Source organism: Manis pentadactyla, chromosome 5 (genome assembly GCF_030020395.1).
Source record: "Manis pentadactyla isolate mManPen7 chromosome 5, mManPen7.hap1, whole genome shotgun sequence".
Lineage (NCBI taxonomy): Eukaryota > Metazoa > Chordata > Mammalia > Pholidota > Manidae > Manis > Manis pentadactyla.
In genome coordinates, this window is record NC_080023.1 from 6,835,723 (window position 1) to 6,852,274 (window position 16,552).

Sequence of the window (16,552 nt, forward strand, 5' to 3'; positions counted from 1 at the left end):
AAGTCACAACCTAGACACTTCCAGGCCTGTCACCAGGTTCTAATCATCTGTGATGCATTCATCACCATTTAATTTGATTAAATGGTGACCTATTTATTTGATTTGTGATTAATTTGTGACCTATCTATTTGATTATTATTTTCCATGTCCCTCCACTTGAACGTCAGTTTCATGATAGCTGGAAATTTTCTTCTTTAGCATCATTTTCCTGGTGCCTGGGCAATAGCAGAGCCACAGTAAGTATCTCGTGAAAACATGGATCACAGTTACGGGGTGCTGAGCAGCCATGTTACGGGTTATGGCTGCCAACTCTGTGACCCTGGGCAAGCTGCTTTTCCAAGCCTTAGTTTCTTCTGAGGTTTAAAGTGGGGACCACAAAACCTAGAGACACAGCATGAGCTCTGGCATCACCACAAGGGCCTCAGGGAGTTGCCACAAAGGATATGAGTTTTGCTCATTCATCAGGGTCTGACTTTTAGCCTTAAAGATGAAATCTCCTTGGTAACTGAGGATCAGTTGAGCTGGGAGATGACTCATTCTTACCATTCTGACAAGAGACTGATACATACACCACACATGACAATTTACTAATCTTTGCTATGAAAAGTAGAATTATTAAGAAAAATCAGAGTTCAAATTGGTTTAACCAGTTTGTTGGAAGCCATATTATAATGAGAAGGTTGCCAGGGCATTACGGAATGAGAAAAAGGGGCATGAGTTAATTGACATAAATATTTGTCATTTCTGGCATCTGGTTTTCAGAGTTACGCAATCATTTCCAAAATAACAAGCCACCAGACAGGTTGACTCAGTGGGTCGGTAGGCACCTGGAGGGGTCGGCGGGCTGTGTGCTCTTTAGTACTCGGAGCCTCCCTTTCAGGATCCACAGCGGATCATCACCCCCTTGGGATGGACAGCCTGCCTTGGGGCTGCCACCTTTACACCTGTCTTCAGAGCACACCTTTTCCTTTCTCTTCCTGGTTGCTGGGAACTCCCTTCCTGATTCTAGGTGGCTGTGGGGGAGTTGTCCCTTAGATGGCACCACCCCTAGCCCTCTTCCTGGCCCACCACTTCTGAGTTGAGCTTATGAGCAGTTCATCCTCCCTGGCCACTGTGATCGACTCAGGGATGTGCATATGACCTGAGCAGGGCGGTCAGAATCTTCCCGAGGCTGGCTTCCAGGCCCGGAGAGGGGTGGATCGTTTGCAAAGCTGACCCCACAGGAACCCTCCTATCCTACACTCCACTGTTTGTGACTCTAGGAGCCTCCCATCAAGAGGTGGGATCCATTTCCCTCCCCTTGATTTTGGGTGGTCCCATGACTTGGTCTGATCATTTGAAGAGATGCAGTGGGCGTCCCAAGCCTCAGCCCCTAGAGGCCTTGCAGCGCCTGCTTTGCCTCTCCAAGAGCTCTGCTGCTTCGTGAAGAAGCCAGGCTATGGGACCTCTCTGAGGCCGAAACGCTTCATGCCGAGACATAGACCATGCAGACAGAGGCCCAGACATCCCAGATCTCACCATCCCGGTGGAGGCCTCTGATGAGGTGTGAATGAGGCATCGGTGACCAAGTGGCCTCAGCTGACACCATCTGCCCACAAAGGTCCCACTGAATGCCAAGGACCACACATGGGCCTGAAGGATGGCCCAGCTGAGCCTTGCCCGATGTGCTGACCCACAGACCTGTGAGCAGAAAAGTGGCTGTTCTTTAAAGCCGCTAAATTGTGGGGGTATTGCTCCACAGCAACAGATAACTTGGGAAAGAGATTTTTCGCCCACTGGATGGCGAAGCTGAGAAGGTGCCAGGCTGGTGCTGCAGGAAACTCAAGCAGAGAAAGCCAAGCAGAGACCAGCAGGACCAAGAGATGGCAGAGATGGTGTTGGAACCACAAATGGTATCATTTGTGCCCACAGATCCAGCCCAAATTGAACCTGGTTGTCTTCCTAGACTTCCTACTGAAGCAGATGAAAAACCTCTTTAATTTTTAAGCTAGTATGAGTTGGGATTCTGTTACCTGCAACCAAGAGTACTAGCTGGTACGCATTCATTAGTGGGTGTGTTCTATGCAATTAGGTTTCAGCCAAAGTTCACTGGCTTGGTGATTTCCAATATTTTTAAACTTAGTTCCCACATCTGTCAAAATTTCCTCATTTCAAAAAATTTCCTTATATATAATTAATGTATTAATTTGGCAGCTGTCTGTTAGCACTTACTATGTGCAAGGAACTGTGGTAACTGCTGGAGGTTTAGCAGGTAATACGACATATCCAGTGTCTCTAGTGTCCAATCCAAACTCTTTCATTAGAATTGTAAGCTTCAAGAAGAAAAAGAAATGGACTTTTTGAGAGTGTGCACAACCTACCTACAGTCTTATTGCAAGAACCGAAGGGGATCATATGTGTGAAAACACCTAACATAGTTTCAGCACAAAAATATTTATGTTTATCTTTACCCATGGAATAAAACTATAAGCCCATTTCTGAAGTATCTGCTCCAGTCACTGAAAACACCTTCTTTTAGCTGTTCTTTTCTGCTTCTGGATCAACAATGAAATGCAGCATTCTCAGTTCGCTGGGCGGTGAGGATGTGAGCAGCTGAGGGGGGCCGGCTCTAAATTCAGGAGGCACTGCTGCAGGATTGGGCTCCCGACACACTTCTGAAATATTGCCTCTGTCTTCACCGCCCACACTTCTTGCTGAGAAGCCAACTTCTTTATATCCTTTGCCTTTATTACTTCCAAGCTCTACTTCTTGGCTGAGACAAACGGCAGTCCCCAAATGCTGTGATTTAATGAGAGGAAATTTACTTGACTTAATGTACAAGGTTGCCAGGGGAAGGGATTCTGATAAGGATAATTACATCCACATCTTGTGTAAATTACAGCAAATGTCTGAAACTGTGAGCAGCAGCCGAGTGCCTGTCACTCAACGTGACCTCTGTCCTCTGGGGTTCACACCGGCTAATGGATGTTGAATGGAAGCAAAATGGGAAAAGGCCTGATTATAATGATCTGGCCTCTCATTGTCTATCATTTCTTCAAGTAAGAAGTAGTATCAGAATAGGGTGTTTCTGCACAGACCTATGATTCAGCCATAGATGGAAGGTGCCAGGAAGCCTTGGTGCCAGGCCTATTTAGGAAGTCGTATGGGTGCCACTCCTGGTTTTTCATAGTCTAGACCAAGACCATCAGCCATTCTTACCCTTATATCCCCCATGGTTGGCCACACCAACAGCTTGCTGTTCTCTGAATATGCCATTCCCATGTCACTGGCCTCCCCTTCTCAGTCTGATGAAATCCTGATTCTCTTCTGAGCTGCAGCTCACATGCTACCACTCAGAGGCATCTGTCCTCACTGCCCCAAGCCACAGTCATTCTCTCCTTGGGGGTCCCATCACGCCCTCTTTGTGTCTTTATCGTGGCATCTATTTGTTCAGCAAACATGTAAGGGGCACTTAACAGGAACATGGGGTCCTGAGACGACTCAGTCATTTTCCTGTAGCATTTCAGAATCCAATAGGGGAGACATTCAAGGAAAAACAGACCATAATTCTAATGTGGTGATAAATCCCTCAACAAAGTGAACACAGGCTTCTGTAGAAATTAACAGGAAAGAAGCCAAGACTGGGGAATCATAGAAAGTTCTAGAGGCAGGGGTGCCTTGTACGGTCTTTAAGGATGAATGGAAGTTATCCAAGTGAAGAGAAGGAGAAAGATTCTACACAGAGAAACCCCCAGACCTGTGATTATCAGTGGCTTGCTTGCTTGCCCCTACACTTTCTCAGCCTCTTGGTGCAAGAGATTGGTTTCATCCATTTGTGTGTCCCCATTACCTGGGATAAGTGCACAGTAGTGCTCGGCAAATGAAATAGGCTTTGAATATTTATTCTGTTCTTGTTTGGGGGTGAGCAGTGCTACACAACTCAGTGAATAACGAACAAATGTAACCCAAAATATTGGGTCTGTATCAGCTCTCTCTGTATGGCCTAACAGACTGTTGCCGGTGGGTTTCAGCCCCAGGCAAGTTCACTCTTGGTTTGGTGAGACTGAAAAATGACAATGGAATGTTCTTGGGGTGAAAGTGTTTATCCCCAACTTTATTCCCATGGTGGCAGGTCAAGTGCTGAATCCTGTCCACTCAGGGCGAGTCTGCATGCAGCCAGCCGGTCTCTGCCTCTGTGCCTCTCGCCCCCACAGCCATCTCAGTCTGTCCTGGGTGCTGCCCCCACCCCAGCCTCTGATCTCCTGCAGCCTTGCAGCCCAGATCACTGGGCTGAGCTCTTTATTATATAGAGTCAGTAATAATGTATTGCTCACAAGTGTGCAGTGAGCAGGCCGACCAGCATCAGGTAAGAATCCTGGCCACAGGTACTTTCATTTTCTCTATACAAACCATGTGAAAACCTGGCAGTTTAAAGCAGCAATAAATTATGATTTCTTTGATTCCATGAACTGGTTGAGTGATTTTTCTGCTACTTTCTCCTGGACTCGCTGTACAGCTTCATTCAGCTGCAGGGTCACTGGACCTGGGCTCGGCTGGGCCTCTCCCTTCACGTGGACTCATGTCCACAAGGAGGCTAGACAGGGAGTCCTCACAGGATGAAATTAGCATCCAAGAGCAAAAGCGCCAGGGCCCAGGTGCTTATCAAGCTTCTGCTTGTGCATCCTTTCTGATATCTCGGTGGCCAGAGGAAGTTGCGTGGCCAAATCCAGACTCAGCGCGGCAGGGGATCACGCAGGGCCTGCGTCCTGGGAGGCGTGATTCCCCAGGGCCGTTAACCCCGCACAGGCCGTCTCCAGAATCACAGACAATAACACGGAAGGATTTTGCAAACTTAAAAGGAAGGGAAATCAGTATTGTTGGGCAGGAAACTCGGGTCAGCCGCACAAGCACCGAGACTACGGCAAAGGCGCTCAAGCCGACCACCGGTGCCTGCGGAGTCCGTGCTGTGCTCCCTCACCCGGGAGGCGCTGCGCCCCAGAGGAACAGCCTGCCGAGGGCCTGAGGAGCTGGGTCCGCTTCTGCCTCGGGCTCTTGCCTGTCACGAGCTGTGTGAACTGAGTTTAGGTTTAGTCATGAGTAAAAGAATAAGAGTAGCTTAAACAAGATAGAAGTTTGACTCCCATCGGCCAGGGCCATTGCTCGGAAGTTCTGGGCTGTCGAGTCCATGAGGTCCAGCCCCGGGGCCTCACTGCTCACTGTCCTGCACCCTGAGGCCTTTAACTGCACGGCCAGGTCCCCAGTCACTACACCCGTGTTCTTCTGTTGGCTCCTCCCTCCAATAAAGGCAACTTTCCTCATGCCTACTACTTATCAGAAGACTAAATGGTGCTACCTGGGTGAGATTAAAAGTCAGCACTGGAGATTCTGAGGAAAGGAGGAAGAGAGAAGGTGTTCCAGTCATCTGCGAGGAGAAGCAGTGAGATGCGGAATCTAAGCAGTGGCTAGTCTGGGTTGGGACAGTGTTTGAATCATAGAAAAGGAGTCCAGCAATATTCCCTTCAGAATGAAAACTGAATATACAAAGCCTTTCTGATATTTCTTTTCACCCAATGTGTCTCTTGTAGCTCACTGTGGAGATGACTGCTCCAGGCTCTCTGCACCGGCTCCCTGTGCTGCCCTAATGAATGACCGCAGACTTAGTGCCGGAGAACAACACACATTGCTTATCTTACGGTTCTGGAGGCCAGAAGGGGTATGTAGGTAAAGTGAGGGTTCCCGTGGCCAGGATTCTCACCTGGCCCTGGTCGGCTAGCTCACTACACACGTGTGGGCAATACATCGTTATTGACTCTATATAAAGAGCTCCGCCCAATGCTCTGGGCGACACGGTGGCAGGGCTGCAAGGCTGCAGGAGAGCAGAGCAGAGGCTGGAGTGGTGGCAGCACCGAGGACAGCTGTGCAGGCAGAGAGGCCCAGAGGCAGAGGCTGGCTTGCTGTGTGCAGACTCGCTCTGAGTGGACAGGATTCTAGTGACTGACCTGCCACCGTGGGAATAAAGTTGGGTATAACCCTTTCACCCCCAAGAACATTTTATTGTCATTTCTTTGGTCACATTGAATCCATAGTGAACTTGTCTGGGGCTGAAACCCATTGGCAAGACAGGGTACATTCTTTTGGAGTCTCTAGGGGAGAGTCCATTTCCCTTTCTTTTCCAGCTTCTAGAAGCTGCCTGCTCTCCTTGGCTCATGACCTTCCTGCATCTTCACACCCAGCAATACAGCACCTTCAGCTCTCCCTCCCGCTCTCTCTCGTGTTCCCGTCATCACGTTGCAGGCTCTGCCCTTCCTGCCTCCCTCTTCTAAGGATCATGGTGATTACACTGGATTCACCTGGATCATCCATTAATTTCCCCATCTCAAGGCCTTTAACTTAATCACATCAGCAAAGTCCCCTTTGCCATGTAGGGTAACATATTCACAGGTTCTGGGGACTAGGCCCTGATATCTTTGTGGGCCATTTTTTATGCCTACTACATCAACTATTCATTCATCTATCCATTCAACCAATATTTATTATGTACCTGCTTTGTGCTGGGCGCTATGTTTGCGGGATACAGTGTAAAGTCCAACAGATGTGGCCTCTGCCCTCCTGAAGCAGTTCTTCATTTTTTAAGAGAGGCACCAGCTGATAATGCCCAGAGCAGGGGAACATATGAAATAACATGGGAAATAACATGCTTAAAACACAGACACAAACACATTCATCCATTTGCATAATCAGCTTAGTACAAGTGTTCTTTGACTAAATGTTTCAGATGGAATGCCATCTTTCTAAATGAGGGAACCCTCATTATAGGGAAAACATCCCTAACTCTTAGTACAAATACTTCTAACTCAGTCTCAGTAGACAATAAAAAGAAGGGAGACTTTTGTTCCACTCAATCCTAGGCTTCTAGATAATCCCAGCTCCCTAATCTCTCTAGGGCCCGTGCAGTGTGTAGCCAATCCCTGATGTGGGAAGCCAAGCCTGCCAATTTTCCTTTCCCTCACGCTTGCTGGTGATTGGCTGGGCAATTGCACCACATTCTTGGGTCGACCCATGAATACCTGGCTGGGGACTATTTTGAGTGGCACCCTCCAAACTGCTGCATTCCTTGTGAAGTTTCCCAAACTGAAGGAGCAGCTGGGGTTGAGAATTACAGATTTCACTTGCCACCTCATTCTCTGATGTCAGGCACCCTCAGTTCCCTTTCCTGTCTGCACTCCAGATAGGGAAGCTGGATCATGGGTGACTCTTGCTGTACTGAGAAGATGTCCTCTGCCAAGACTTTCTTTCCGTCTGACACTCACTATGTAGGGGCCAGCCATTATCTTTTTCTTCTTGAGTCTCTTAAATAGGAACTTCTATTTTTTCATACTTTTTACTCACTCTCCCCACTGCCAGAGAAAAGAAGGTAGGAGGACTGGTTTTCTTGGATTGGAGAACTGGAGATTCTGACATTAACTGGTTCAAATGTTCTAGTTGGTTAACTATATGCATTTAAATCTGAGTATTGTCAAAGAAAAATTGTACCAGACAGAGTTAAAACAGGCCAAGAAAACATTATTTATGACTATTTCAGTAGGGGTTAAAACTATTGCGTAGGGGAGAGAGATCGAGCTCAATTCAAATACAATAGGGGCACCTGGGGATTTAAAGCCAATGGGGCACGGTGAGGGAGTGAGTGGATGGAAATTACTGAGAAGGACTTGGCTAGGTGGAGAGAAGGGGAGCTGGATTGGATACTAAGGGCAGAAAGGAAGAGAACCTTGATTAGATGTCAAAGGTTGGGGTGTTCTCATAAGCTGGCTTAGCAGGATTCTTGCTGAAACTGAGGTGCACGAGCCAAGGACAAGGCCTAGTCAAGAAGAATGCTCAGGGGAGCCTGACTAGAATTTGGATGAAAGAATCCTTATCAGTGTCACTCTTTTCTCTCTGTCTCAGGAATTGACTAGCCACATGAACTGCACACTCTTTGTTCCTACATACATGAATGCCTGGCCGCTCTGAGTATGTGTGAGACAGAATATATGCATGAGTTCAGGTTGGGTGGGGAAAAGCCTGTAGGCTTTGGTGCATATATTCAGCTCAGGGGCTCAATATTAGGAAACATGCCTAAGATCTTTTCCCCAGTATGGCTTCATTTCAAGAGTATTCATTATGTCATTCATTTCAAGAGTGTTTCCTTTGCTTCATGAAGCATGACGATAATAATTACTTTAAAGTAGCTGTTATATCTGGGTCTGTTTGGGGTTGGCATCTGTTGATTGTGATTTCTCTTGGATTTTACTGAAGTTTTCCTAGTTCTTCATATGTCAAGTCATTTTTAATTGTATCTTGGACATTTTGAATATTATACTATGAGGCTCTGTGTCTTATTAAAACTTTCTGGTTATGCTCCGCCTGCATATTCTGACCCACAGTCTGTGGGTTGTGTTTCCAATTGCAGTTTAGTTTTCAAGGTCTTTGCAGTGCCTTTTGGGGGCACCTTGTGTATGCATCTCCCAGAGGCCAGTCTGGAGCCATGTGGTGGCCTACCTGGTAGCTTAGTTCTCCAAAGTTATGCTACATGACTTCCAGTCAGTTTCATGCATGGGAGCTCAGGGGTGAGCTCAGGGTTTCATAGACAGATTTAGGGTGTCCCCTTTCCTTAGCTGTCTCCTCACTGTGATTTCCTCCACAGTCTCCAGTTTCCAACTGTCACTTCTCCTGGTGGATTTTGACTAGAAATCCAAGGTTTTAGCTTCCCACTATGTGCTATACGCTCACAACTGGGTTTGCATCTGGGCAAGACATTGATAGAAAAAAAAAGAAAGAAAACAGTAACAGGCATTTACTCATACTTTTCAGGCAAAAGTGGCCCCTGTTGTTAGCTCCTGTCATCAGAAAGAAGAATTTTTCTCAGATTTTTAGATGTCTATATGGTCACCACTGCTTCCACCATCTGAGGAGTTCAGCTCCATGACTGGGGTGTTTGTCTCAGAGTAAGATGAGGAGGGAGGGTGTATTTTACTCTTTTGAATGCTCTTCACCCTTGCATTCTTTTCCCTGCTGGGTCACACTGTCTGCTCCTCTGGCCGGATAGGGAGGGTTTCTTCTGGAACTTTTTCTGTTGATGCTCATTGTGCAGTTCTGGGAATTGGTCTGCCCTGGGATATAAATCAGGAGATATGGGAGGAAAAGAAATTCAGGAAACTCACAGCCATATTGTTTTTTCTTTGTGTTTTGATTTGTTTCCTCAATTTGCTTGTTATAATTTAAAGCCCTCATATATTTGCATTAGGTTGTCTGCCCAGGCTTTTAAGTTATAATTAGTAGGAGGCATAGGGTGAAGGGTGCTTATTTCACCTTAGCAGAACCAGAAGCTGGAAGAGTTGCTTTTCATTTAGTGGCATTTAAAAGAGGAAATGTCAACCTCCATAGCTTGGAGATGGAAGAATAGGTAAAACAGTAAGACTAGGACTTAATCCCTAATACCTGGGCAGGGATTGGGCTGGAAGGTCTATTAATTTGAGTAGACATTTATTCAGGGTCCATGAACCTATACAGGGCACTCTAAATGGTTAGTGCCTTTCAGAAAGCAAAGCAGTAGAGCCTGCACAGCCAGGCTCACAGAAATGTTCATCTGTGACTCACCACTCCCCATTACTTTTTATTAACTGACAAACAGCTCTGTACATAAAGACTCCACTGCAGTGGATGTTAGAGTGCTAACAAAAGGCTTTGGAATTGAGAAGATGTATTTGACTTAATACAGAGTGAAACAGATAGAAGAGACAAGATAGTTGTAAATTGTTTAATGTATTCTGTGATTATGACAGGATAAATAATAAACCCGAAATGGACAGAGATATATAAAAATGAAAATGATAGTGTTAGGGAAATTGAAGCATCTGAGATTATGGGAGTCTTATTGTTTTATTTTTCAAAAATTTATTTACTGTTGCCATATTAACTTTTTAAATGTATTACATGTAAGAATATTTCCTGGCCTATTGCGGGAGAGTCGTGTGGTTCTCATTCCATTTCTGCCATTTATTTGGGAAGACTTTCCTGACTCACCTTTCCCCTCAACTCTGCAATAGGTGATTTTGCTATTTCTTGTTTCTATTTCATGGTGTCTCCCTCCCCAAGTGCTGATGACACTTTAGTGTTAATAATTCTCTGATCTGCAATCCTCTGTGGTGGACACGAGTTAATGCAGGCCAGGGCAGTGTGTTTTCTTGCTCACTGACTCATCCTTGGTGCCCACCTAGTTCCTGGTCCATGGTAGGCCCCTAATAAACATTTGGTGACTAAGTATTGAAGTATACAAATGAAAGGGAACACTAGAAGCTAAGATTTCTTTTTATACTTTATTTGGCATTTTGGTCTTGGCACTTTTAATACCCATATAGCAGTTTCACTCCATGGTGACAAACACCATCCAAATTTTTCAGCCATACCAAAGCTGGGTGGTATGGTGCATTCAGCTGTCAATCAACCAGAGAAGAAGCCCAGCAATGAAACCATATTCAGTAGGAGAGGAACGTCAGCACTCAGGCTGTGGCTAAGGCTGTCTTTGTCTAGAGTGGTCAAAAAAGCCTGGGGGAGAAAGGCTGAAGGGTTCCTGTGGTGTTGTGGGACCCAGAGCATTCCCTCTGTGGCCCCCCTCTTCCTGTGACATACTAAATTCAAACACACAGGTGCTAATTCAGGTACACTTTCACTTGCATTTGGGCACTTTGAGTTTGTTTCATTCTGGAGGCAAGTATAGGGCATCCGCCAAACCACAGGGCCTGCACCGTAATGCCAGGCGGTGAGCTGTTCTGACCCAAACAGCCCTAGGATGTAAAGGTTGGACGAGTCCTTAAGCACATCTTCTCCTAACAACTTCTTCCAAAAGCAACAGATTTCCTTCATAACAGTCAAGACAAACAATCTCTCAGCCTTTGTTTGAGTGATGGTGAACTCACTGTCTGTGATGTTTAATACTCTGGGCCAACTTGACTGGGCCATGGAGTTTTCAGGTATGTGGTCACATATTATTTCTGGGTGTCTGCGAGGATATTTCTACGCAAGATCTGCATCTGGATTGGTAGACTGAGGTGTGGCTACGCCTCATACGGTCCACTGGGGATCTGGATAGGAAAGAAAGAGGCTGGAGAAGGGAAAATTTGCTGTCAAGTTGATTGCTGAGGTAGGACCCTAGTCTTCTTTTGCCTTAGGACTGGAACTTACACCATCAGGCTCCTGGTACCTGGTCCTTTGGCCTTAGATAAGAGCTCATACCATTAGTTCTTCTGGCTCTCAGGCCTTCCTGAGATCCAGCTTTCCTGGCCATCCAGCTTTCAGATGGCAGATTGTGGGACTCCTCCAAGCTTTACATCTCAGCCTTCATAACTGGGTGAGCCAATTCCTCATAGTAGATTATATATATGTACTGTTCTTCTGGAGAACTGTAATGCACTGTCTTTCACATAAACCTCTTCTAAGATCAGCAAGACCAAGCACATGTGTGGAACCCCTACTCCTGCACCCAGGGCAGACATCACCAGTCAATCCCAGCATTTTCCCACCAAGGCTGGGTTTAGCTTCAGAGTCACTTAATATTGTTTTTTCAGTTGAACGGAATTCAATTTGCCCACGCTACTGAATAGCTACTTCTTATATCCGCCTTTCTAGGTCTTCCACGTACTGGTCCTCATTATGCCCTCTGTAACACTTCTGGTACTCTGAGGTGAAGACAGCTTCTGGAGGTGAAGTCTGGAGCCCCATGGGACATGGCCTGGGAGGGGTGGAAACTGGGGGAGGGTGTGTTGGTGTCCTCAGCCTGAGATCCACAAAGCAGAGCCAAAGATGGGTAACAGGCATTTATTAGGAGGTACAAGGAGTCTTTCCACTGAGTTCTGAAAGCCTTCATCCAGCACCAGAGCCAGGGGTCCCCTGAGGCTTCAGGATCCAGGTTGAGGGCAGCTGAAGGCTACTTAAGGTAGAGCTGGAACTGAGACTCAGTTTGTGATTTCTCCTCCATCTAGTCCTCTGTCAGACCATGTTGTTTTCCTCTGAGAAAGCATTCAAACGCTAGTACCCCAATTTCCTTTTGAAACCATGGGCTCAAATGGCCCGCCTGCATGAGGAAGGCAGGCCGTTGATCTTCACAGAAGAATGCTGGGTCTACTGAAGCCAGGTGATTCTTTCCAGCTTCCAGAAGAGTTTAGGGGATTCAGTTATGAAGAAAGCCCAAATGGTTGTGATGTTAGATTAGCAAAAGTTTATTTCTAAAAACCTGATAATGTTGAACTCATAGGGAAATCTTTGGTTTCCTGTAATGGTTAAGATCATCCATTTAGGCAATCCTGTTGTTGACATGATTGTGCAGGGTCGGGGAGGAATCTGGTTCAGGCCTCCTATTCACCTCATCAGCAGTTATAGCTGAGTCAATTTTCTCCTCTGGTGGGTATGTCTTGTTCCTTTTGGCAAATGCCATGCTGATTTCTGCATAGGTTCTGTTTTTGGTCTCAGGCAGGACAAAATAGAAATAAATAGCACCTGCGAGGCAGATGGCAGCGAAGACCAGGAAGCAGTAGGTGTCCAGACTTCTCTGCAGAAAAGCAGAAACAAAAAGCATTACCCAGATCATCATAAAACTGGCTGTGAAACCACCCCGAGCAGATTTTCATAGCTCCCATTCATATGTCGATATTCTTGGATAAGATAAACCGTGTGTGATGTGGATTCACTAAATGGTGCCTTGTTAAAAGTCTATAGGAGATATTCTCATACAGGGCATGAATAAATCAGCTTCAATCCCTGCTAACAATGAGGAAATGGCAGCCTTTACTGTTTTTTTTTGAAAACTAGGCATATGAAAATTAATCATCATGAAAACAAAAAGTAATACTTGCTGAACATTATCTTAAGTTCACATTTACCACTAACCACACTCTCCCCACCCCTGATACACACAGGAAGAAAGTATAACGTCTGAAGGGAAGCGGAATTCCCCAGTTCATAAGAAAAATGCAGAGTGCAGACTAGGCCAAGATAACACCATTTTTTTCTAATATGCAAAAGCTGTAACTCACTGATGGATAACTCTGATACAGCTTGGTGCAAATAAGAGAGACGAGATAAAAGACAAATGTTGCATGCAGTCTATTTTATGTGTCCTGCTTCTAACATGAGACGCATGGACCAGAATGCCCCTCCGACACACAAGACCCCGAGCTTCTCAGTGGCTCGGCTACCTCTGCAGGTCTCCCGTGCCTTGCATGGGGCCTGGCTCATCCAGTTGCTCCATAAGTGTTTGTGAAATAAAAGACTTTCCTTATGGATGCCAGCTACCAGGGCTGTGACTTGTTCATGCAACAAACATGTGCTGACTCAAAAGCTAAGGTGATGCTATTTTCAAATGATACCATGCAAGAAGCAGTATCATGAGTTTAGTTAATCCCATGCTATTCTTTGATTTAACATTTATTTTTAGAGTACAACATAGTGTTTAAGAGCTTGATCTCTGGATCCCATCCTAGATCCACCATATATGGAATCTGAGGCTTTGTGCCTCAGTTTCCATAGTTGAAAAGTGAGGATAATAATGATATGTGTAGGGCTATTGTAAACATTAAATGAGATATTACTTTTAAAGTACATGAGAAAGTTCTGGATGAGGTAAGCTCTCCATACCTGGGATATGTACCTTCCACTTGTCCACAAAGATTCCATGAGCAGTACAGAGAAGGAAAGAATGGGCTCTGAAGTTAGTTGAGTAGGATTCAAATCCTGGTTCCATTATTTACATGTCACGCCGACCCTTAAGATGTGACATCTGAGACAGAACTTAACCCAAGATTGGTTTCTTCATTTCTAACATGGTGATATAGACCATGTATTGTTCTGAAGACTAAATGAGATATATCCAACTTGGCATCCGACATCTCCACTCTGTGCTGAATGGGCATCTGACGTAGCAAGTCCCAAATGGAGCCTTGAATCCATTCCTACTCGGCTCTTTCCCATCTTGGTTGGTGGCACCTCCCTCCTTCCATTTGCTTAAGCCAACCAAACACTGAGAGGCAGGCCTGGCCCTCTTTATCTCTCCCTGCCATATCTCATCCAGCAGGAAATCACGCTGGCTCTACTTGGAAATATATTCTAAATCTGAGTGCTTGTTACCACCTGTGCTACCATTTTGGCGCAAGCCCCCAACATTTCTTGGTTGGACTGTTACAGTAGCTTCCCCTTTCTTTGCATCTCCCCTTGGCCCCTTAAGATTATTCTCAAGAGAAGCCAGAATGATCCTAATATGCAAAGGAAAGAGGTAAGCTACCCACGGCCAGGAGCTGCTATTACTTTCCTTCTATTCCCAGAGCTTGGAAGAGTGCTTGACACATAGAAGGCACTTGACAAATGTTTGTTGAATGCATGAAGGAAAAGAGGCTCAGACAGGCTCCCTGCCCAACCCAGGCAGCCTGGGACCTCTCTGCTACCTGCATAGCTGCCCCCTGCTTGGCTTGCTTTTGCAACAGATCTGATGGGCAACACTTTGAGTTTTCTCATAACTTCACAGAATTGAGTTAAGAATGCTTGCTGCTATTGCAGCCATTTGGGGAAAGGGTGAGAGTGTCTATTTCCTGGGCACGGGATTCACCCTCTTGGCCCCCAGGTGAAAAGTCACCCCCGATGAAAGGCTGGGTCTCCTCCCCCTCGGTGACTGCCCTATGGAGGGAGGGGGCCTGCCGTACACACATGCTCACCACCCCCTACCTGTGCACATGGGTGGAATTCCAGAAATCTAGAATCCCATAATCCTAGAACTGGCTCTGTGGACAGCTGCTCCTGAATACGGGGCTTTGGTAGGAGGTGATTTGAGGCCAGCTTACGTAGTGAGAGGAAAGAAGGAACTCAGGGAAGTGTATCTTTTCTGCCCAGTTACAAAGCTAGATCTTCCGCATGCATGCTCATTTGCTGCTTCAGAAACAGGCCTGTTTGGCCCCTCTCACAATGAGGAAACCAAGCTAGGGGGAGGTCATGCTGCTTGTCCTTGTCACACTGCTGGGGCGAGGCAGGGCTGGAACAGGGCTTCGTCCCGGAGACAGGATGGACAAGCCTAATGTGGACAGTAGTGGTGTGCTGATCACTTAGTCTGCTGGAGCTGTTGACGTAACGTGGGCACTGACCCTATGGCGCAGGGACAGTTTAACAGATGAGGAATCTGAGAGGCATGAGGTTCGCCGTCTAGTGTTTCGGCCGAGAGGCAAAGCTGATTCAAATCCGGCCACCTGACTAAGCCCATGATCATCACACTGTGCTCGCTGCTTACAGGGTAAGGACGGGAGGGAAGACAGGAGAGACCCGGCCACAGAGTCAATGGGAAACAACCTTCAGACCACCCTGAGCCCAGAGGTTCAAACAGCGAGGCAGGGCCCGCACTGCAGAAGAGCTAAGGACTGGATGGATGGAAGGCACGGGCTGGCTGGGTGCTGGAACCCACCCTATTCCTGACAGCCAAGGACATTTATCAGTATCTGTCCTAAATAATTTTGTGCCAACATTCATGCAACAACCTGGCATTACTTCAAGTATGTGATTGCATTTAATCTGAGAAGAGAAATGCACATATTAAACACCTCCTGGGATCCAGCAATATTACAGACACTATCTCATCCAATCCCCATTGCCCACACTGTGCTATACCCAGTTTTATTTCCATTTTACAAAAGATGAAACTGAGGCTTATAGAGGCTCTGAAATATGTCCAAGGCTGTACAGGCATAAATGAGAGTCAGGACTGCCACGGAAGCGGGCTGGCTGGGAGCTCACGCTCACTCCATTATTTATCTTGACCGCCTCACTGGGTGTGTGCAGGAGACGGGGTGGTGGGAAACGAAAGGTTCTTCTCTCTATTTCAAAACATCTCAGAAATTCACTTTCTGCTCAGCTGTTCCTGAGAAGTTATTCAACCATTTCTAAGCTCTGGTTGGTGTGGGAGGGCCTGTCTGTGCACCCCCAGGGCCCCCTCTCCCTCTCCACCCAACAAGGAGTTTTAGGCAGCACCTCTGTATTGGGAAGGACTCTGCCCAAGAATCAACACATCCGGATTCTGGGTCTGACTCCACCAAACCCTCAGCTCAGCACATGACCTTGGGAAGTGCCACATTCATCTGGACCTTATTTTTTCCATTAGTAAAATGGATATAATCACTTTCAGGGTTTTCTGTAAAACACTTTCACATTCATGCAGCTCAGTCCATAAGTAAAAAAATTAATAAGTGTGCCTACTTTAAAATTAAGAGCCTCTGGTTATCAAAAGTCACCATGAAGAGGGTATAGGAGCCACAAATGGGGAGTAGGTATTGTGACACATAATGAACAAAGAATTAGTACCCAGAGTTTACAATAAACCAACTCTGATGAGTTGATAAGAAAAAGACAGCCTGATAGGAAAAGGGGCAGAATGTATGAACATGTGCTGCACAGAAGAGGAAACAGAAATGGCAAATAGGCGTGTGAAAAGGTACTCCTTGTTCTTAGTAGTTCAGGGTGATACATGTCAAAGCCATAATTTTATACCATTTCACACCCATTAGAT

General features: G+C 46.1%; 1 protein-coding gene across 2 annotated transcripts in view; it reads right to left on the minus strand.

Annotated features, from left to right (window-relative positions):
- Nucleotides 1-1,286: 1,286 nt before the first annotated feature.
- Nucleotides 1,287-16,552, minus strand: part of SLC2A9 (solute carrier family 2 member 9) — a 203,934-nt gene continuing 188,668 nt past the window's right edge. Inside the window, exons 13-14 of one of the 2 annotated variants that reach the window (XM_036921115.2) lie at nucleotides 12,377-12,562; nucleotides 1,287-2,778 (exon numbers count right to left, since the gene is read on the minus strand). In XM_036921115.2, coding sequence (XP_036777010.2) covers nucleotides 2,515-2,778; nucleotides 12,377-12,562 — 450 coding nt within the window. In that variant the 3' untranslated portion in view covers nucleotides 1,287-2,514. Of the gene's footprint in view, nucleotides 2,779-9,761; nucleotides 12,563-16,552 lie in introns of those variants that run through there. The other variant, XM_036921117.2, reaches the window with a different exon arrangement.